At 41.8% G+C, this 23763-nt stretch overlaps 1 protein-coding gene across 1 annotated transcript; it reads left to right on the top strand.

The window, feature by feature from the left end:
• Positions 1 to 362: 362 nt before the first annotated feature.
• Positions 363 to 19697, top strand: LOC124678386 (protein TRANSPARENT TESTA 9). The gene is made up of 21 exons (XM_047214288.1): positions 363 to 463; positions 4564 to 4615; positions 4692 to 4768; positions 4899 to 5032; positions 5112 to 5208; positions 5305 to 5362; positions 6735 to 6843; positions 6944 to 7067; positions 7153 to 7339; positions 7440 to 7750; positions 9076 to 9164; positions 9252 to 9322; positions 11176 to 11286; positions 13715 to 13777; positions 15474 to 15611; positions 16353 to 16458; positions 16551 to 16622; positions 16710 to 16756; positions 18416 to 18575; positions 18682 to 18848; positions 18997 to 19697. Exons 1-21 carry the CDS (start codon positions 414 to 416, stop codon positions 19312 to 19314), a joined length of 2541 nt encoding a protein of 846 aa, XP_047070244.1. The 5' UTR covers positions 363 to 413; the 3' UTR covers positions 19315 to 19697.
• Positions 19698 to 23763: the final 4066 nt, after the last annotated feature.

Genomic DNA, 23763 nt, shown 5'->3' with positions numbered 1-23763 from the left:
CGAATCGGAAAACGCAACCACCGGTGGCAACATAGCGGTTGCAGGTTGCTCCACCGCGGCCGCCCCGGGCCCACCTCGCCTTCCTCGTCGGCCACCATACCATAACCCAGCCCCAGCCACAGCCAGCGCGACAACCCAACCACGCGACGCAACCGGACGCCGAAAAGAAAAAAAAGAGATAGCGAAAAAACCCAGCGGAAGCGGGCGAGCGGAAAAAAAAGAAGCAAAAAGCGAGCCCCCGATTGCCCCCCGCCGACGACCGCCGGCGATCGCCGCCGCCGCGGATGCGATGCGCTCCCCCTTCTGCGGCCGGGGCGGCGCCGTGGGCCGCGCACGGTGACGGATCCCCGCGCGTCGCCGCTGCTGCCTCCTGCGCCTCCGACCACGCTGCCGGCCGCCGCGGGCTCGCGGCCATGTGGCTGTTCTGGCGCGCCAGGAACCGCTTCTCCATCGAAGAGCTCCGGTGCGTTGCCTCCCCCTTTCCTCCTTCCCCACCCCCCGGCCTCGCTAGGTATTTCGCAGGCCGCTGCCCGCAGATCTGTGCCGCCGTGGCGGCCGGAGCCACTACACGATTCCAGCCGGTCACGTAAAGCCTCGTCTTTGCTCTGTTCGAATCCGATCGGGCTCTTCAGAAACGGGACCCAATTGCTGCCCTTCCGGGCCGGCTAATACACATTTGTGACTGCAAGAGGGTGGTTCTACCAGCACTTTTAGAGCTGTTCAGCTTTGGTTTAGTGCAAAGGCACTGGAACTCTGGAAGGATGATGCTTGCCACAGCACTCACAAAGCTGTTAACTTATTAGCCAGATGATGTCCTGACCTGTAGAATGGACGCAGTGCAGGCTTAATGTCCTTTTGATTCCTTCATGATAGTATAGGATCAGTTTGCGCTTCCTCAACTTATTTTGTGAGGACCCGCTGCAAAAAAACTAGCCACACAAGTAGAGAAACAAGTTAGCTTACCAAACAGTCAAATGGACAAAAGATTGTTCTTTTTAACAGCAATGGGCAAAAAAAGCTGGGTAGGCAAACGTGATCATTCATAGTCCACCGTAATGCTAACGCAGCCTTAAAAGATTGTACTCCTCAGATATTTTCCTTGACGGGATGAATATCTTCATTCAAGTATTGCTGCCTGCATTTGCCATTCACAAAGGAATAGGGAAAAAACAAGTAGAACATCTATGCTAACTAGTTTGGAGTTAGTCTTCTCCTTTTCTCATAGAAGTTTGAGAGACCAGACAATTAATCACAGCAAAAGATCTTTCAGTACTATGTGAACTGCAACGGAAGGAAACAGATGAACCATTTTTACCAGCAATTAGACAAATAACAATATGTGCAAACTCAAGTGCATATTTGATCAGCATTACTAGTCACTAGTCAGGCGTGGAAAGTTCATTTTGTCCCATTTTCTTTTCAATCAGCAACACTATTCCCTACATACTACGTAAAGCCCAGTTTTTGCTGTTTGCTAATACAACAATATCAAAGCCTTTTGTCCCAACCATATCATTTTGTCCTTCTTTTGCTCCCTATACTCTAACCAGAAGTTGGCGAAACAATAAAATCGCCTCCATAGTCAATCTAATTAATTATGAAACCAAATTGGTTATGTCACTTTCCTTAAGCGATGCTTGACTACTATTTCCTCACTAATTAGTAAAATTTTGAATATCCCCTTTATTCTTGAGGATAGGTGTTAGTATACTTTTCCTCCACTCTTCGGGCATTTTGTTTGACCGAAAAATGTGGTTGAATAGCTTAGTTAGCCATGCTATAGCCATGTCTCCAATACATCTACACACCTCAATTGGGACACTGTAACACCCGAGCCACCTCAGGGCTGGTGGTCGTTACCCCTAGGATCTTCAGTCTATCCCACAGACCAACACTAGTCTTTTTTCCGCACTTAGTCCTCGTGCGCACATAGGAAAGAACTTCCTGTGTGGTCACCCATACCCAAATTGCCCTTGGCCAAGCACGCTTAACCCCTGGGTTCTCTGGAGATGAGCTTCCGGAAAAGGAGACGCACCTTGTTGGTATGGGTATCCTACCAATCCTATTAAGCCGTAGGCCAAGATGTCACAAACATCATTGGTGGCAAGCCTTTCCTCCTTTGATGTTTTTTAGGTCATCCCTAACCCCAAGCTCTTGATCCTCCACATGAACCGCATGTTGGTGTCATCAAAGGAGTCGTCCAACTCGGGCATAGTGCTGCAATTCCCATTATTGAATAACTTGTGAAAGTAATCTCTCCATCTTTTTGTAATCTCTTCATCCTTCACTAGAAATCGATTAGCCTCCTCCTTGATGCATTTAACTTGGTTGAGGTCCCTTGTCTTCCTATCTCGAATTTTGCCATCTTGTATATGCCCTTTTTGCGTTCCTTTGTCCCTAGTCTCTCATAGCCCTCATCATAGGCCTGCCCCTGTTGCTTCACTCATGGACCACCTTGGCTTCTTCTGGGCTTTTTTGTACTTCACCACATTGCTTGTGCTTCTATCATGGTGCCAACTCGTGTAGCACTTCTCCTTGATAGCCTTTTGGATACCCTCATTCCACCACCATGTGTCCTTAGCTTCATGTTTCTTGCCTTTTGTCACCCCAAGCACCACCTCCCTAGCTACCTTTTGAATGCTGGTTGCCATCTTCACCCATGTGCTATCCGCACCTCTGTCTTCATCCCAAGGTCTTTCCCCGGCCATCCTTGACTTAAAGGATTGTTGCGCTTCCCCTTTCAGCTTCCACCACTTTGTTCTTGTCATTTTGGCACCTTTGTCCCGCAGAACACTGTGCGTGAAGGCGAACGTCGGCCACCACAAGCTTATGTTACGCCACAACACATTCGCCAGGGATTCACCTTACAATCCAAACAAGCCCTCCTATCCATTCTCGTGGTGAGGGCAAAGTAAATCTGGCTAGAGTGTAAATCTGGCTAGAGTGTCAGGCACTACTAAAGGTCACTAGGTGAGATCGCCTCTTCCTAATTAAGGTATTAGATATTTAGATACGAACAGGTCGTAGGCTACCGCAAAGTTTAGGATGTCTCCTTGTTTGTGTCGCCATACCCAAAATCCCCATGTACCCTCTCAAACCCTATGTTAGTTACACCCACATGGCCATTGAGATCTCCTTTGAGGAGCTTCTCGGTTACTGCTACACTAGTAACAATGTCCTCTAAGTCCTTCCAGAATTGCCTCTTAGCACTCATGGCAAGCCCAACTTGTGAAGCATAAGCACTAATACTCCCTCCGTTTCTATAGGTAGGGCGTATAAATTTTTGTGCTTTTGTCCCAAAAGCAAGGCGCAGGGTCCAGAGCAGAGCGATTTTGCCAAAGGTGCCCCTCAGTCCGTTCCTGTCCTCTTTATTAGCATGGTGCAGTTACGAAGCGTTGCTCTTTCCCTTGAATGCACTTTCAGCTAGCCAATCGTTCACCATGCACGCAACTTCAATTGGCTCTCCATATGCATGCAAGCTTAAACCGTACACGCTGGATTTAACACTCAGGGAATAACGAAGTGGCTTAGCACGCAGGACGGATGCAATTAAGTCCGGACAGCTTGCTAACTGAAGGGGCAAAGTAGTCCAGAACTTACGAACGCAAATGCTCCTTAATCCACGCGCCAGCAAATTTACGCCTTGACCATAGAAACAGAGGGAGTACCGTTTAGGTTAAGGTACCCAACAACTAGCTTGACTAGGATGATCCTATCTCCTCAGTCTCCGTACAACCACTACTCTCTTCTTAAGGCTCTAATCTGTTAAGATGCCTACGCCATTTCTACTATCAACTAAGCCAGAATACCAAAGTTTGAAACCAGTATTCTTGATTTCCCTCGCCTTTTGACCGCCCATCTAGTTTCCTGGACACAAAGTTAATTTACATGCCTCCTAATTGCAGCATCCACTAACTCCCATAGCTTCCCCGTCAAGGATCCTACATTCTAACTACCCACCCAAAACCTATTTGCCTCGGCTAGCTTCCTTAACCCTTTGCATCCGTCGGGTGAGATGCAAGACCCTTGCTCACTTTTCACTACATCCGGGCGATGATTTAGCGCGCCACTAGGTGGCAGCCCGGCCCTTGCTCACTTGACACCACACTCAGATATGGCGTGTCGCTAAGTGGGTTATGCCCCAATGTATTTCTATTGGGTCTTACATCCATAGGAACGACTGGTTTTTTATGCTGGCTCGCCAAGTTTATCACAACCCTCCTCCTTTACCTGGGCTTGGGACCGGAAGGCGGAGATTTTTTGCTGTTTACTAATAATACCTTCATTAGCTGGTGGAAAGAAAGTAAAATTTTACGCATAGATGTTTTTTACTTGTCTTATTCTGTAAGTACTTGGTTGCAGATTGTATCTCTCTATAATTTAAATTTCATATTTATTATTTGTTTATATTTGATATATTTGTTGAAGACCAACGCCGACATTTTGACTACTGTTCATAAGTAAAAAGTCCTTGCATCTTGGTTATATATTCGTGCTTCATGTAAGTGTTGTGATATTTTGATTTGTATATTTAATTAATGTAACATAGCCCCCCTGGTGCAGGTATTTAACAGATCAGCTACAAAAGGTTCATGTTGTTTATGAAGCTAATAAGGTAAGTAGATCTGGCCATTCCGTGTTACTCAGTTTGAGGAAATATTTAGCTGATCGCTCTGATGTTTTTTATGAAGGATTTTGTTGTTGAAGCATTGAGGTCAATCGCCGAACTTATGATATATGGCGACCAAAACGATCCTACGTTTTTCGAGTAAGTGTTAGGGAGAGAACACACATTACTTGATAGCACAGCCAATCAGCTATACAGTGGAAGGTGCCAGGCTAGTATCGTAGACACTTCCAAGTGGATCTATTAACTGCTCAATTGACATTTCTTTCAGTTTTTTCATGGAGAATCAGATCATGGGTGAATTTGCTCGTATTTTGAGGATTTGTAAGCTGTCCAGAGTGTCACTACAGTTGCTGCAGACAATGAGTATCATGATCCAAAATTTAAGAAATGAACATTCCATTTGTAAGTTAATCAGTATTGTAGTGTATGTATGCTATGGTTGCAATGTGAATCATCTAATCTGTGTTCATGTTTTGTGAAGACTATATTTTCAGCAATGAGCACATCAACTTCTTGATAACCTACCCATTTGATTTTCAAATTGATGAGATGCTGTCGTACTACATATCCTTTCTACGGTCTGTATCCTGTCTTGAATCATCACTTATGTAACTTATTTTTCTTGCCGCTGGTTATTATTGTGTACCGACTTACTTGATTCTCGTCTCATGAAGGGCAATAAGTGGAAAGTTGAACAAGAATACAATTTCCTTGCTTGTGGCTACAGAAAATGTACTCATCTTTTTTCCTTTTACTGCACACATACAAATTACGCAGTGCTATTTTTCCTTGTCCTTTTTTTCGATCATTAAACTAGATTTGTATTATACTCTTCCTTTTTGATTTATGTCTTGTGTAGAATAGCTGTATAGAATGTCAAAAATTTCTGGCAGTGAATTATAAACTGGCCTTCTCAAGTCAATGCTGCCCTCATCAAACTGGAATGTGAAAACTACTTATTCAAGAAAGCGTCAATATTTGACGCCTTGATTCATTAATAGAACTGGAGAAATGCAAAGCCTGCACACACGCTAACGACTACGGTAGATGCCAATTGCAGTTAGTGTGGTAGCCCAAGTGTATTTGTGTGGTGAGGTTAGTCCCATTTCGGTTGTTTAGATAGGCTTGGTCCATCATACTGCTGTGTTTCAGCGAGGACGGAAGTATAAGTGGGCTGTTATGCGTACATGGTCCCACCCCATGGGTGGGCTGGGCAATAAGCGAATTAGGGCATATAGTGTTACATTGTCGCAGAACAAGCATGGTGATACTTTGGGAAAGCAGCGGCAAGCAAGCCTTGCAAGCTAGCCTTGCAGTTAGTGTGGTAGCCCAAGTGTATTTGTGTGGTGAGGTTAGTCCCATTTCGGTTGTTTAGATAGGCTTGGTCCATCATACTGCTGTGTTTCAGCGAGGACGGAAGTATAAGTGGGCTGTTATGCGTACTTGGTCCCACCCCATGGGTGGGCTGGGCAATAAGCGAATTAGGGCATATAGTGTTACATTGTCGCAGAACAAGCATGGTGATACTTTCGGAAAGCAGCGGCAAGCAAGCTTTGCAAGCTAGCCAACTGGACATTGGACTTTGTTGGGTGCCCAAGATTCTTGGTTGGCCGCAAAGAACTGTGTTGGATCTCTTCGTTAAACATACTGCTGTATCTGGTTTTTTCCGAGCATGTGCATTGCTCGCCCATCACCAGACCAGAGGCTTGTTCGTCCATGAGCTAGGCATGGCGAAATGCTCGCGAAATTCGCTACTGCACCCAGGGCCGCTTGGATGCATGATATCTACGATCATGCATTGAATGCCTTAGCCATTGTGCAACGTTTTCATCTGCTTTTGGCACGGTGTTGAAGATGCATGTTGACATGTTGAGCCTAGGAAGTAGGAATCCTATTATGCATACACGTTTCGATAGTTACATTGAATAAATATTCCTAAAATCCAAATAACAAGCATATGCTATTTCTGAAGATATCAATTTATTTGGATCTTTGTTCACTGTTATTTGCTATGTTTGTTTGTAAGAAAGTTTGTAACGTTGAGCCTTGCAGGTTCAACATGAATTTCACATTCCTTCTTTACTAATCTTCTTTATATATGCAGGACGAGGTCATTTCCTTTCCTCTTTATGTTGAGGCCTTAAAGTTTGCTTTTCATGAGGATAGCATGATCCGAGTTGCTATACGTACCTTGACGCTTAATGTCTATCATGGTAGGTTGCTAAGGCTTCAATGTTGTAGTATACGTCCACTATGCATGCACTTAACTTGCATTTTTTGCTCTTGCTTACAACACAATTCTCTTGCTTTCAGTTGGTGATGAATCTGTTAACAGATTTGTTTCGCGAGTGCCACTGTCAGATTATTTCTCTGACATGGTCACACATTTTCAGAAGCAGTGCATTGACTTGGATAAGTTGGTCGTGCGTTCTGCAGAGTAAGCTTGTGGTATAAATAGATCGGCAGATGTATCAACTTTATAAAAGCAATTCTTATGCCTCTGTCTGTATTCTGATCTGTAGGAATGCGGGCTCTTCTGCGGCAATGGCCTCTATTGAAGATGCAGTTGTGCAAATTGAAGATGCCCTGTATTATTTCAGTGATGTTATGTCTTCTGGTATTCCTGATCTAGGGAATTTCATCACTGAAAATATCCTGCAACATTTGGTATTTCGGATTGTACTCCCCTCGTTGCAAAGGCAGCGCACTGTGAGTATAGTGAGAAACACCTTTTGCATTATCTTATATATATCTGATACCTAGTCTTTTTTTTGTTATAATTTCTTATATTCTATTTTTTCTTCCCTAGGATTTATGGATAAGTGTCAGTACTTCCTTGTATCTACTTTGCTGCATACTTCACATCTTTAAGGACAAGGATATGGCAAGCACTATTGCTGCTGCTCTTTTCCATCAGCCTGATTGCTCTGATAGGAAACAAGAGACACCTAATGGATGTATCTCTGAGCATGATCATGGCATATCTGAGAAACAAGTTAGCAGCACCTCTGTGCATGATCAGTCAAATGGAGACAAGTCAACGTCTCCGTCTTCTGCACATTTGCAATGCTTGCCTGATCATCCGTCGGCAAGTGAATTCTGCCAAGGCAACACACTGAGGTATGCTGGTGTTGCTGTATAGTACTTATGCTGAAGACTCCTTGATTTCAGTTCTTATCTGGATGGGCTTGTACCATCCATGTTAAATTGTTCTTAACATAGTATGTAACATTTGCTATATTTCATTGATGTACACAACATGGTCAAACATGTACTAAGCTGTGAAGCACTCATTGCTGTATATGCCAGGGGGTTAGCGGATGGAAAATAGTTTCTATGTTAATATTTTTTCTTACTTTTAGCAGGATGAAAAATAGTCTTTTTTTGAGAGGTACATGCCAAGGAAAGAAGAAAAATCATTGATAGTCTAGTAGAAGCGGTGACTCATAGTGGCAGTGTGTAATTTGATGTAGTTTTAATTGGTTATGCTTTGAGCCCTTCACTGTTGAATTGGTAGTTCTAACCTTAAGTTCTGAAGTCTCCGAGGTTGTAAGAATCCCCAAAAGTACTGTCTGGTCAGCTTGGGTAAGGGTCCTAAGACTGGTTAACGTGACCGTGCTCGCTTAGTTGAACTATTGATTCTTTTGATTGATATAAAAACATTACACTTTAGTGCCTTTTTATAGGACGGCAGTTTTGATCCACAGGCCGAAACTCAACTCAAACATGACAGAAGCAAGCTCTGTCTTGCTAATTTGATTGGACTCCTTATAAGTTATGTTTTCGAGATTGACATGGTCTCTGGAATGCATCTCTCGTAATCAACTGTTTACGCTATATGTATTTTAGAAGTAAATTCCTAAGACTGGTTAACGTGCTCGCTTAGTTGAACTATTGATTCTTTTGATTGATATAAAAACATTACACATAACTACCTTTTTATAGGACGTCAGTTTTGATCCACAGGCCGAAACTCAACTCAAACATGACAGAAGCAAGCTCTGTCTTGCTAATTTGATTGGACTCCTTATAAGTTATGTTTTTGACATTGACATGGTCTCCGGAATGCATCTCTCGCAATCAATTTACTACTGTTTATGCTATATGTATTTTAGAAGTAAATTCCTAACAAATCATAATATAGTGGTGAAGCATTACGAAGACAAATTTACTCATATGTTCTTAGTATGGCCTATTCTATATTCACAAATACGTTGTTCGCAAAGCTATATGTGATGTCACCTATTTGGTATTGGAAGTAGTAGTATTATCGTAGATGTTAACAATGGATAGCTTTGCTGTACCTTTCCTGTTCTGTATGTTTGCACGGAGATGCACATTTTCTTACGGTTTAGTACTTTTATAAAACTGCTTTGTTGTTTGATGTTGAAGCTAGCTCTAAGAAATTGAGATCATTGTATATGACTGTATTTCGTTATTTACAGGGAACACTTGCTATCATATATCACAGGCGGGGATGCTTTCCAAGCTTTGGGTTCTTTGTGCTTATTTGCTACATTGTTGCAGACAAAAGGTTTCTTAAAAATATACTCACCTGATTATCGTTATTACTGTGTCTTTCCCAAAAGTATAATTATTCAAGTACATGTTGGCTTTACAGAACTTGATGAATCAATGCTAGATGCACTTGGAATTTTGCCTCAAAGAAAGCAGCATAAGAAGCTTCTATTAGTGAGTACTGTTTATTCACACTCAATTGTTGTTTTGGAAAATTAAACAAGGTTGATTCTTCCAATATGGTCTCACATCGGAACCCTGGTGTGCATCCATATTTTCTGCAACATTAGGAGACTGCTGCTATAAGCACACCCAGAATTCCTATATACTTGTGTTTAGATGTCCATTTAAAACCATCATGTGTATAAGGTTAACAAGGCATGGTGGATGAATGAAGAGTGCTTTATGCGTATTTACTTAGGTTCCAGAGATTATGTGGAACTTGTCGCTATCTTGTGTAAGGGTTCTGACGTTCAACAATGCTTTCAACTAGGATTATGACTTACGCTTAGGGCATGTACAATGCAGACGCTTAGGGGAGGCTCTAGGGTGCTTATCCTGGCTGTTTCGTTGGAATCCCAGCCGATCCCAGGAACTTGGTTAGCGTCACCGCATAATTAGATGCCGAGCGCTCCCTTTTTTTCTTCTTCATGTGCGGTTTAACCGAACATCGGGCGCTAGCAGTGCGCTGCTTTCCTGGCAAAATTTACGGCCTCCATCAACTAAATCGCACGGCTGCTTTGCATGTTGGCGTTAGAGACTAGGGGGCTAGCGATTAGATAAGCGTCTGCAAAATCCAAGCAGCGATGGAGACATGACTTTTGCGCAGGCGCTAGATGCTAAATCATTTTTCCCCCTCAAGCGTCCCACGAAGCGCCTCTGCATTGTACAAGCGTCCCACTGTGCCCTTATATAGTTACTACAATCAACTAGCCAGTAGTCTGATACCACAGCATTTGTTCTGAAATAGTAAGCACCCAAATTCACCTTCATGAGGACCTGAACCTGTATGACGAGATTTTACATCCACTCCAACAGAGTACGCTAGGCTAACTTCTTTTGTTCATTATATGTAGACACACTTGATATTCTACTTTGAATTTTGATTGATTAATATATGACTACATAAATAAGTTGCAATAGTTACTTTTGGGCATCGTACTTCAGATGTATCACTTCCAGATTCCTGTTTGATTAATTACCTCACTATCTTTGCAAGCATAACATAATACAATTGTACATATAATGAATATGAATTTATATGGAAAGGGGTAAACTGATGGTATAAGAGCAGCTAATTAACTTCAAAGGTACATAAGCCTATAATGTTCACAGCGTTGTCAAAGTATAGTTTTCACAACCGCATAGTACATATCTTGTATTCTGACCACAAGCCCACAGCTAACCAGTCCACAGCCAGCTAGGATTAACTTCAGGGTTACATAGACCATAATATCCCACAATAAGCTAATGTCGTAGAGTGGACTCAGGGGTTTGGTGTAGATGTATCAGGATTGGTACAAATAGAGCATACAAATGATTCAACAGGATATTCACCGATATCTGGATAGGTATAAATAGAGCATACATGTGATTCAATAGGATATTCACCGAGATCTTAATGTGTGGTACTATATCTGTGAGTAGTTGATATGTATCGGCATCCATTCCTGGCGAGCTTGTTTTTTGAGGTATCCATGTAATGTTGGTATCAACTATGCACAGTCCACTGCAAAGACCCTTCGCTGGCCCACACTATTGACAGATTGCTTGCTGGCGTAAGCAGTTCATTACAAAATTGATATGGATTGATGTTTTGGACTTGCTTTGACAAACTCAGCTCTGACGTTCCTCATTGATTTGAGTCACCTGTGACCTGTCACCTCACAACTTTCCCTTACTTAGTCTTGGTCCTGTTAAGTGTGTGGGATTGGAGTAGCAAAACACAGCATAGATTGTATGTCGTAACTTTCTTATTGTGCTGCCTTTTAATTTAATTTTCTGACACTTGCATTCTCTTCCTGTAGCAAGCTTTGGTTGGTGAAGATATAGCGGAAAGGCGGCTATTTTCATCCAGTAGTGGTGTTGCAGATGACAGCATCTGCAGTGATTTTGATATATATATAAGGAAGCTTCAGGTACTGCTGGTTCTTTCACCAAACATGACATAGTAGATTTTTTCGCAATCTGCTACTTTCAGTTGTTTCTGATAGATTTTATGGTGCACAACCTGAGTCCTACACTTTCCTATAATAATAACATATATCTTGTGGCTTGCTAAATGACCGCAAATATCATTTTGCTCCCTCCATATCACGAATACTTGACGTTTTGGACATTGGCATGGTCTTCAAGATGTAACATTGACCACTAATTTCTATTGTAGTATATGTAGAAACCAGAAAAGTTATAACATTCCAGAAGCACCTTTCCAAAACAAGTCTGCATATATTTCATGTTTCCAATCTAAATACTCCCTCCGATTCATATTAATTGACTTCAATATGGATGTATCTAGAACTAAAATGTGTCTAGATACATCCATATTAGAGTCAATTAATATGAACCGGAGGGAGTAGTTAAAATGATATTCGTTTTCAAAGTTTTCAAATTTTGACTGAAGGCATGTCCAAACGTCAACTGTTTGTGATATGGAGGGAGTATCTCACTTATGTAAGGTAAAACACCATAGCTTTTGGCAAAAAGACCACTACTTTCCAGTTTCCGCAAAGAAAACATAGAGTGGTTAATGCCTTAATGGAATTAGGTTAACCTTTGCAATTTGAAGTTCATGCCCAGTGTTATGAGTAAAAAAGTTGAAAAGTTATCCGCACGGGCAGACAAGTGAACCTTGGCAAACAAGAAAGTCAAGGCATTATCTTTAGGAAGATGGTCCATATTTCTGGGATTTTATTTGCCTTCCGATACAGAGCCTTACATTTCACAACCGGTGACGGGACCCTCAGTGCGCATAGTGGCAAGCGTTGTTATTCTCTTTGCTCACGATACCATCTCATCCCACTTCTCTTTTGTATCTGATCCCATAGCAGCAATATTGGCCATGTTTTTCGAGGAAAAGGTGCATACTACTCACCCTAAGTTCACATTTTGTGAAGATGGCCCAGCTTTTTTTGAGCTTATTTTATGCCTCCAAGTATCAAAACCCGTTTTCATCACCCCCTTTCGACTGTTGATTTTTGCTCACACCTCCATGTCACCTTAGTTTTAGCATGATGTTAGCGCCTCATTGTCATGTCTGCCTTTCTCTATTTCTCTCCTCTTTTCTTCCATGGTAGTTTCCAGCTGCTACACGGATTTTCTCATATCCTCCTCCACCGCTGCCCATCTTCATCCTCGGTTTCATTCAGTGGCGTGGTCCCCAGCGAAGCAAGTGGTAGAGCTTCTCGGAATACACTGTCATGCTTTGTCTCGGTGAGGTGCGGTACCACTGCTGCTGACCTGAGGCCGGCAAGTGGTCAAACAAACGCAAGACAGGACAATGGTTGAAGAAGAGGAATAGGGACACAGATCTATCATACTCGGGGTAACCATCACCCCTCACCTTACCACCTCCCAGGCCCTGACCACCACATAGATGCTAAATGTGCACATGTATGCATCATCTCAGGCATCCTATTTTCGCAAGAAACAGGAAAACAAGGAGACCAATGATAGATGGACATTAGCTCCTTGAGGTTATTGGGGCCAAAGCAAGATGGTGGTCCTCATCTTTGCCTGCTACCCCCTGCTCCTGCTCCTACATATGCTTGACTCCAGAACAGGAACAGATCGATATCTCATGGTATTTCCACCGCCTCATTGCTGCTGCCACTCGAGAAACAGTAATTTTGCTGCATGTAAGAAGAGCAAGAGATCGCAAGAAGGATATGTAGATGCAATCAGGGCGAGGGAAAGGGAAGGCTGGCGACCTGGGCACCCTGGGTGCGGTGAACCACAAGTCCACAATGGAACGAGCTGCTGGGGGTGGGAGCAGAGGTAGCTCGGATCTGGAGAGAGATGGGAAGGGTAAAGAAGGTGGACTAGGAATCTTATTTGTCTGTGTGCCAAACCACTATCATAAGCTGGCCTGAGGGGTCAATTCATCCGCTAGTCATACTCGAGAGGGAGTAAAATGAGCCAAAGGTTTTATAGAGAGAGATGGGGGGTCAACGTTTTATTGCTGTCACTTCACATCATGTACCAACAGAACAAAGTCTATCATTTTTCTTAGTTACATGAGCCACCTTACATCCACTGATCCACCTGCCTAAGCTACGCGTGGACTTCATGTCCCAGAACTGAATCAGTGAGATTGTTGCAACAATCTTTCCCTAGACACAGTATCCAGAATCAATTATTAGGTTCTGTTTGTGGTGCTGAACTGTGATGTGCTGTGGTTATCTTATAATGTCCTGTAGAAAATTAGACACAAAAGTACGCAAAAGCGGGTCAACCAAACACTAAAATAGGCAAAAGTTGGTTGGGCAAACAGGATTATCATAATCCGCTTTCTTGTCTATCATGAGCATTTATATAATTACACCTTTTCTTGTCTTCTTTCTGCAGAGTAATTATGGGCTACAGTGTCATCATCCACGGCAAATGAGTTCCAAAGTTCACAGATACCAGGTTTGTTTTGTTGAGCCTTATGCGCATGACCTATTCAGTTCCTTATTTGTGAAATATAGTTCTCAAAAAGTAAAATCATGCATTTCTATTTGATCTTTCTTTCATTTACCCCTCAGCTGTCCCTTAATCCACTTTTCACCTGGCAATTCCAAAACTGGTTGCTGTTTCAGAGGCGCTTTGTGTCCACAGCAGCAGAATGGACATGTAGGTGCCGAGTAATTAAACTCCCTTCTCTTATCTTCTTTCTCACCCATGTGCAGCTTGAGCTCCACTCTGTCGGCATTCACCCCCTCCCGCCATCTACGATGCTAAGCACTACTACCATCGTATTGTAGTCTCCTCTGTTGCTCCTCCAGCTGTGTGCCATCATCTCACCTGCTCTTCTCCTCAGTCCTGACCCACCCATTCAGTATCTGTACACAATCTCCACCCCAATACCACTTCTCTCATCTTGGCTTGTTTCTTGTAGATTATTAGGTTTAATTAGTCACGGTTAGTGTGGAATACTTAAACAAATAAGATTGAAATCCACGGGGGGATGAGTTGCTGTCGCCTGTCGGTGACGTGGGGCATGGCATGCATGTGCGGAGGATGAGTTGCTGCTGAGCTTGGGTGGTAGGTTGAGCGGGGGCAGACTGATATGCTTTGCATCTTGCAATAGAGAACCCATGTGGTCTGCGCGTGCATAGAAATAGAAAAAGAGAGTCAGAGGGATAAGATAATACTTCCTCCGGTCCTAAGTATAAGCCATATAGTTTTTGGCACGGAAATTAAGGAATGCATATTTAGGAAAAAATACACCATGTTTGGCTTGGATTAACCCTAAGTAATTGCCGTGAGCTAATAGAGGACTTTGCATAAGATAAGTAAACCTAATCAAATCTCTAAAAATATTGTCCATACAAGTAGGGCAACGCAATAAACCTTATATTATGGATTTTTTCTCAAAAAACTATATGGCTTATATATAGGAACGGAGGGAGTATGACAAATAGACCATATTTTTGTTTATAAACCGAACGTCGCTTACTAATTTAAGTGGCGTCCTTGTGTTTCGTGATTAAACATTGACCATCAATTTGACCGATGATACATGAGTTACGTGTCGTAAGAGACTAAGAGTTATATCATTGGAAAGTTCATTTGAATACAAATTCAATGCTACAAATGTTAAGATATATAACCAACATTTTCTTGATCAAATTAGTGGTCAAAGTTAGACCTCTCTATACGTGGACACCACCTAAATGGGGTCGGAGGGAGTAGGTGTAACTTCAACATGTAGATGCTTAACAAGCCAAAACTGAATCAACTTGGTCGTGGGAGTTCAGGTTTGATAGTTGGAGGGTATAAAATGGACTTGCTACTTAATTCATTTGGTTTTGCATTAGTGCATGAATCAGTCTAGTTACTGTTTGTGCATATTTTATTGCATTAGACTAAAAGGTAGCATGCGTACATAATCTGATACAGCATGCTAGTCTCCTTGACATGTAATTACTATTATATCTGGTCACTCAGATTCAGCTTTATTTTATAACTGAAGGTTGATGTGATACAGTTATATGAATTTTATACCCCTATTTAAATATTCCAGTTTTAAAAAAATCATTGCATTATGTCATGCATTCCTGTTTTCTCATATTTGGATGCTAACTCTTATTTTTTTTTTATTTCTTCATTGATTGTTTTGTAGGTGCTCGATGCATTAGTTGCCCTTTTCTGCAGGTCTAATATACCAGCAGATGTTCGCTTAGTTGGTGGCTGGCTATTTAGGCAACTGCTGCCTCATGGAGAGGAAGAGTTCACCGCTTTTCATCTAAAACGGCTAAAGGTACACACATACTGCAGTATTATTCCTTGGTCACAGACTCACAGTATGTTCTGGTATGAGCTTGTGTGTTTGTGTGATACTATACTGTGATTGACATATAGTAGTTACATATATTAAGGGTGATGGGGTTGGTATACAGTACTGGTATAAGTTTGGTTCTGATAACCTAATGTCCTACTAGTAATTAGTACACGCTTTGTGGCTTAATTAAGATATATTTTGCGGTTGCTTATCTGTGTGTCCTGTGAGAGCTAGGATCGACCACAACCCATATTTTGGGAAGGAGCTGAGATAACCTCTGTGATAGCTCCAATAAGATAATCTTTTGAACTGTGACCTCCGCCCTCTCCAGCTGTACCGAAATCGCCTGGTTGCTGCACCCAACTTGACCTGCCAACAGTCTTATTTTCTTCCAACTGAACTAACGCTCCTAGCCTATTTTCTAAATTATGTTTGTTGGCATTGCCTGTTTTGAAAATTCTAATCCAGCTAAATTCTAAGTTCTGGAGAAAGTACTTTCTTGCAATGTTCAAGTCTCTCATCTACACTTCTTGCCTATCCAGATTAACATTTGAAATCTGTCCTGGGTATATGCCTTCATCAGATGTGGTTGGAATTGCAATCTTTAATGCACCATGTTATTGCTGAAACCTCGAGTATATTTGAACCAGATGGGGAAGATGTGTAGATACGTTATATGTTTTTGCATGTATCATGCTGATTATATAATTGTTCGTTTAGGATTCACACAAGGACTGCAGTGCAAAGCTTTTGGAAGAATCTGGAGGATGCTGGCGTGACTTGCTTCATCCTATCGTTAGAGAAGCTTGGAAGAATTGCAAGAGAGGTATGTTTCAGTTTCGGAGTGAGAGTTCTATGTTTTTATATGTTGTAAATGAGAATCCGTCCTCATGTTCTTTGTTTTTTCTTTGGAGATAGCAATTGAGGCATCTTCACCACCCAAAGGATCCAAGTCTATTATTTCACCCTTGGACCCGTGTTCATTTGGAGGTCAGGACTCATTATGACACTAAATTCAATTTGTATTTACAACTATAAGCGCATGATGGACTGATTTGTGAACATTTTTTATTCCAGGTGATTCTACTATTGCTATTGCAGAGAGAACCCATGAGATGGTTAAGGTATTGGCTGGATCTTCATTTGCTTGTTTTGTTGATTTTCGTTATATTATTCCTAACATAAACAGAATGCAAGTGACCCAAAAGTACCACTTGTTATGATCAACATATCCAATGTGTAACACAACTAGCAGTTAAGAGAAGCAAAACCAGATAAAAAAGTCTTATTCTCACCCATAAGGATATCCACAATTCTTTTCCTTATAGCTGAACCAGACTTACTGTTGTGTGATGCCTAACAAAAAAGTTATTAGGTTACCCATGCATGATAATTGCAGCATGATAATTGCATTATTATGCTTGTGAATGTTAAGTGTATACTGGTTCACCAGTCTGCTGATCCATGGTTCAAACTGTGAGTATTTTAATATTTTAAAATTAAATCATGTGCAATTTAAAGTTGGATGCGCTGTTGTTAGGTTGGTTTACTGCTTGTTTTGACAACTACCAGCCACCCCAACAGGTCGGATATTTTAGGCACGTGGGTACCCAGTACCCTGCAGGTCAGGTGCTTGACCCCTAAGTTTGAACTTATCTTTATTCTGCCCCTTATCTTTCTTCCACAAAAAGGAATGAATGGCTTCAGCTAGATGGAGTAACCGAGCCAGAACAGAACAAAATAAAACAGGTATAAATAAGAAAATCTTAGTTAAGAGGGTTCATGTAAAGAACAGGTTCCAAATCACGGATCGATTCCCTTTTCAAAACCTGCTGCAGCAGCTCTGGCTCTTCCTGCATGCCACAAATGGCCCACAAAAAAGAAGAATCCTAGAACAAAATGAGAAGTCGATAACCAACTTCTAGGAGAGACATAATTAACCGCATTGATCTCGGTAGCTACGCTACCCACAGAATTAAAGAGCCTAAAGGGGCGTGGGTCATATATTCTGCCGTACCCTTTTTTTTTTTTTCACAGATCAGTCTTTTCAGCAAACCAATCAGGTTCTGGTGTTAGAAACGATGCTGTAAAGTTCTTTCCCTCTAATCCTGAGATGTTCCATGCTGGATTTGTAATGGTTCTGTGGAAGGTTGTGTACCTAGCCTCGTGTTTGTGCGTGCTATATGAACAGAATATAAGTACACTACCAACATGGATAGGTGTATCTGTATCTGCATCGGGGTACGAATACAGGGATATGGCATTTTTCAAAATACCATACAGGGATACGTTTGTTTATTTTAATGAACAATTTACGTGTTAGTGGCAGCAGCAGATTGCCTTTCTGTTCTTTTCTAAGCTTAGTGAAGCATCTCCAAAGTATTGGCTGTTGCAGACACAGTCCATTCTCTTCTTATTACTAAACTTCTATTGAACAAGTCTGCAATTTGCATAAATAAACACAAAACGAGGGATTCCAATTTCCAAGTTTCCAGCAAATAGCAAACACAAAAGCCACCGCACAGGGATTGTTTTACTAGGTCAGTTTCTTGGTGCCATGGGCTCCTGTGGTTACTTTGACGAGAGTGCCTTTAAGCAATTGCTATCTGCATCCTTTGAATTGGAATAGTCTATATCAGAACTCAATTTGAGATCTACTTAAATTAAGCCATACTCTCTGAATTTCTATACGTTTTTGGGTGTCCTATTAAATTATGTCTTGTATTTGAAGTTATTGTTTTCAGTTTCTCTGATGTCACTGAAATATGTGCTATTTTTTGCAGGGTTTTGTGCTACAGCGTCAAGTTATACTCTTCTGCCTTGGAGAAACTTTCACCGACCAGCCGCCTGTGCATTCTCCAGTGGACCCGCCTGTAAATAAACGAGCAAGTGCAGCCGGTTTCGATGGTTCAGTGCCCAAGCCTGGGCTTGAAGTCAACTTAGGTCTGAGTTTTCTTGAAGCTCGTGCGTTGGCATCATGGAAATCCCAGTACATTAATTCTTCTCTGTATTTGTGATACATAAAATGTTTATCTTGCTGTTCTTGCAGTTGATGCAGTTCCTTGCCGGATAGCATTTGAGAGGGGCAAAGAACGCCACTTCTGCTTTTTAGCTCTATCTGATGGAACTACTGGGTGGATTCTTCTATTAGAAGAACTACCTCTCAAACAAGAGCGTGGAATTGTCCGTGTCTCGGCGCCCTTGGCTGGATCTGATGTAAGTATTATGTATTTATCATGATATTGAGTATCTTGTGTTTAGTTGCTCGGTCAGAGTCATACATATTTTTATTAGAGGTAAGACAGAATTTTTTTCTGTGAATAATGCATCTGATGAAGAAAATTGTGTGCTTAATTTATTTCAGCCAAGAATAGATGAAAAGCATGTGAAGTGGTTGCATTTGCGTATTCGACCTTCAACTGTTCCTTTCCTTGATCCGGAAAAATTTAAAGGGAAAACAAAGAAGTATCTTGTTGACGGGAGATGGACCCTTGCCTTTAGAGATGAGCAATCTTGCAAGGCAGCAGAGGCCATGGTTGTGGAAGAGATGAAGCTGCAGCAAGATGCTGTTAGGAAACAGTTGAGGCCATTGCTTGAACTTGGCATGCCTGAGGATGGATTGCAGCATCATCAGCCTTCCCAGGAAACCCTCTCCGATGATGACGGATCAGAGACCGATTAAAGGTTTCAACATGTGCAGTGTTGAACTTGTAAGAAAGGGCGGCAGGAGGTTCAGTTGCTTCCATCTTGGCGAGCAAGTCGTCATGCTCTGTATATTACATCGGCAGATTAGAGTTCTTGTTAACACACACACACTGTAGAGTTTCAACCCTTCCGAGGTTAAATTAGGTCCATAGGATTCTTTGTACAATAGTCTGTATCTGTCCTTTGTCCTTTGTAATGTTATGAATATCACAGTCCATTCTTTCATAAGCTTCAGGGCAGAGTTGGGCTGTCAGTGTACACTAATTGTTTGAAGAGGCCTACAAACAATAATATCTGTTGTTGAAATAAGCCTCGTTGTCTATAATAATAATATGGGAGCCTGTACATGATTTTCTTTTATCGACAACACTGTTAACTTTATCAAGCAGGATGTTTTTGACTGTTGTTGAGATGGAGATTGTTCACTGTTGTGCTGACACTTTTGTAGGGAAAGTTTGATCTTTGATGTATGTGTGACATGCTCTGCTATTGTTTTATTCTATGTGGGAGCGAGACGTTGATTGATGAGACAATGAACATCTACACCACAGTTTGCAGTCCTTGTAATAATAGAAATCAAGTGTTTTTTTTGAATCTTCTAACTATTTTTATTTTAAAGATTTGATACTTGGCTGTTGCCAAATTGTCAAAGTGGGTCATTTCTGGAATGAAAAAACAGGATGTCAAATTATGTAAATCAGCGGCCTTTTTTATCTTCTCCAGTAGAGTTGCAGTATACCTTGATCCGACACAGTCTAAACCGCACCATCCCATTCACAACCTGGCATCAGGATATAAAAAACTAATTGAGGCATGTATGAATGCTCAGAGGAGACGAAGAACTGAAATTGTATTGTATCATCAATCCAGTCATATTGCAGCATGCTAGAATGGAACAATGGAAACGGAAGGAGTCATCACGGAGGAAGTGGGCATTTTTTCTGAGTATGGGCCGTATGATTGAGTTGAGCTTTTTGACTCTCAGGCACATGAGCCCTTGCAGAGATAAAATAAGACATAACTATTCCACCCGCCGGTGTTTATCTTGAGTGATGGACTTACACGAAAGGGTGTACTTTTAAGTTTTTTAGAAAGTCATTTTTTCCAAATTTGACCATAGTTACATAAAATACACTTACATTTATGTCACTAAATTAGTATCATTAGATTCATGGTAAAATATATTTTCATAATACACTTACACTTTTTTATTAAACTTGGTCAAAGTGGAAATAGTTTGACTCTCCAAAAAGGTGCAAGTACACACTCTTTGGTGAACGAGAAGTACTGCTTAACTATTGCGATGGTAAGTTGTGTAGACTAGAACATGGCACTCTAAATTTGAGAGGTCGGAGCAGCTACACAAGCTTTGGCTCACTTTCTTTCGTAGTAAACTAGTAATAATGTGAGAGCTTGTATGCCACCCATCGGCATTTATCTTGTGTGATAGACTGGGAGCTATATAATGTGGCCACATAAAAGTTATGGCTTCTGGTCGGGTGTAATTGGTATCATCTTTATAACAATATAAAAGACTTCTCAACGAGAAGAAAACAATCAGGTTCATCAGTTCCACAAAACAATGCAACAAAGTATATACATCAGACAGAGAGTTTCAGGGCATGGCCAACGCTCCACGCTGGACAACTTCCCCAGCCTTCCACGTCGACCTGTAGCTGCCAACTAGACCAAACTTGCTTCCAGCAGACCAAAGTGGTCTCTTGCAGGAGATCTCGCTTCTCCCCTGACAAAAGCAATGAGGCGATCGTCAAGGCAACGCGATGGGGGAAGTAGTCGCTCCGGCCGACGTAGGGGTTGAGGACCGCATCACCCACCAAATCCCTCGCGCGTGCGCCCGCCAGAATCTCGCGCTTGTGCATGTGCTCCCGCCAAATCCCGCGCTCGCGCTGAAACAGAGAAGCTGCGAACGAGGGGAAGGCGCGAGCGAGCTGAGGCGAAAGACGTGCGAAGAAGGCGGCGCGCACTGGTCGTCCTCGACAGCCCGCCGGTAACAGCTTCGATCTGCTGCTCTTCTGCAAGGTACGGTTCTCCTCCTATCTCCCGTGCTTCCGCCTCCCCCCTGCCCCACCCTCGTTGATTTAGTTGAGTAGCTTCTTAGGGTTCCACTGATTCTTCTACAAATAGTACTGATTTTGTTCGATCCGGTAAATTGATTGATCAAATTAGCTTTCCTGATGCTGCAGTTTTGATTTGTATCCTCAATTTGGTTAAAATCCCTGCTTTTGGAGAAACCCCAAATCCCCCATAACTTGTCCTCTCGGAACAGTATACTAAATTCCCCATGAGTCACTGTGGTTCCGATCATGTCCTAGTTATACAAGGCTGCCTGCTGTGTTCGGCCATGGCGGCCCGCCTCTGTTTGGTCATTATGCCTCTGTCCACTTGTGGCGCGATGTAGCTTTAGATAGATAACCAAGACAAGCCACTAGTTGTTGATTAGGTCTGAGAAATTAAAAACTGTACAGGGAGCCACTAAATAAATCATAGAAGTATGGAATTAGTTTTTGTTTGAGAAAATACATGTGAGTATGTGACAGCAACCAAACATGTTCGCACCTTGTATAGTTTGCAACTTCTTTTGAGCACTGCAATCTCCAGGTGGTAAGACAAACGCAGGATTCCTACATGTGTGCCTGATCATGCTCAGTGGTATATTTATTTCCATGCGAACAAATGCAGCTCTGTAATATTTGTTTCATTACCTGTATATTCATGAAATTTTAAATGCTCCTTTGCATTGGTATTTCAGTTTTTTTACTGAATTAATCAATCACCTGCTTGTAGATGTCTGATGAGTTTGACGATGACACAATTGGCCCCACTGAAGTTTTCTCTTTAGAAGATTACCTTGCACAACAAAATAATCTGAACAAACAAGAAGGTGCAAGAAATGATGTATTACCTTGTATTTGAAGTATTAGTAATTTCTGAATTTATTAAGCATTACTTCTCTGTTTGAGTGGTTGACTCTCTTTGTTATCACCTGACACTTGACTACATTTCAGAAATTAGAAGTCAAGTGTGAGAAAGATATGGCAGGGAAGTCAACAGGAAGCCTCGATGATATGAGACATTTTTTTGTGATTCAAGTGAGAATGATATGGCAAAAAATCAGTCTGAATTTTGAGAATGGTGAACAATAGCGTATAACATGTGATAATTTTTGGTTTCTGAAGTACTTAACATATGTGATATGGTTTTCGTGGCTTGTATTCAGAATTGTGCTACCATCTCTAGACTCTCTGGTTTCTTTTTTGTATAATCTGGAGTGTGTTTGGGTCAAATTTGACATTAAATTTGGTATTTTGCTAATTCACAGAGTGAATTCATATGAAATAAACGGTTTTATTGTTTGAAATGAGTGTTTACAGTGTGCCTGAAAAGTTAGTCAGTACAAAAAGTAGGAGAATGACCTCACATGTAGTAGCTTCCATTGGAGACATATGTTCTACACTAGTAGCTTCATTCGGTTTTGTGCACGTGGATGGCTGGGGCGACCACAACATACTGCCTCCATTGTACATGCCCTCAGTCATGAAAAAACATAAGCCGTACCATGCCGTTCACTTTGATGGTAAAATGTGTAGACTACCGTCCATACCAAAGTATAAAGACGGCACTCGAAATTTCGTGATGTCGGAGTCGGAGTGGAGCTACGCAAGCTTTGGCTCGCTTTCTTGGCGAGCCGCTTTCCTGTGCTAAGGTATTTTTACCGTGTGTCAGAAAAGGCAAAGGGGGTTAAAGCCTAATCGGGTCACATAAAAAGGGAGCTTTCCGATTGGCCGTCTTTCCGCATCGGAATTGTTGCTAGCGAAGGCACGCGTTAAAATCGGGCTGCGAGAAAAGAGAAAGGCGACGGATCGATCGATCGATCGGTCGATCGCGTAGGGCTCTTTCCCGTGCCGAGCTTAGCAATGACCATGCATGGCGAGACCGATCGTCCTCAAAAGTGCCATAAAAAGAGCTTAAAAGAGACCAGCGTAGCTATCACAAGCCCGGCAGCGGCAGGGGATAAGAATCGATAGGTAGATAGAGTCCGTCAGTCTCTTCCCATGAAAAGTGTATTTACGATCGTGGTAAAATTTTGAAAGCTGATATTTGTCCAAGAAGTCATTTTCAACTCGCTTAGCATTTTCCACATGCTTAGGACGTTTTTGGGATTGGAGGATTTTCATAAGAATTTTTGGAGGATTATCGATTGCAATCCTACGCCCCCAATTTCATAGAATTTCAACATCCGCTCTAAGCTATTTTTTTTTTACAATCGAGGCACTTTTCCTGTGTTTTATATCCGAATGACAAAAATTTGCAGGTTTCCTCTTTTTTGTGCATGCAATCCTATTAAAATCCTATGTTTTTCCAAGTTCATGTGTTTTGTAATCCTATGCAAAGAAACCATTATATA

This window comes from Lolium rigidum, chromosome 7 (assembly GCF_022539505.1).
Source record: "Lolium rigidum isolate FL_2022 chromosome 7, APGP_CSIRO_Lrig_0.1, whole genome shotgun sequence".
Classification (NCBI taxonomy): Eukaryota; Viridiplantae; Streptophyta; class Magnoliopsida; order Poales; family Poaceae; genus Lolium; species Lolium rigidum.
This window is presented reverse-complemented; position numbering and strand designations above follow the sequence as displayed.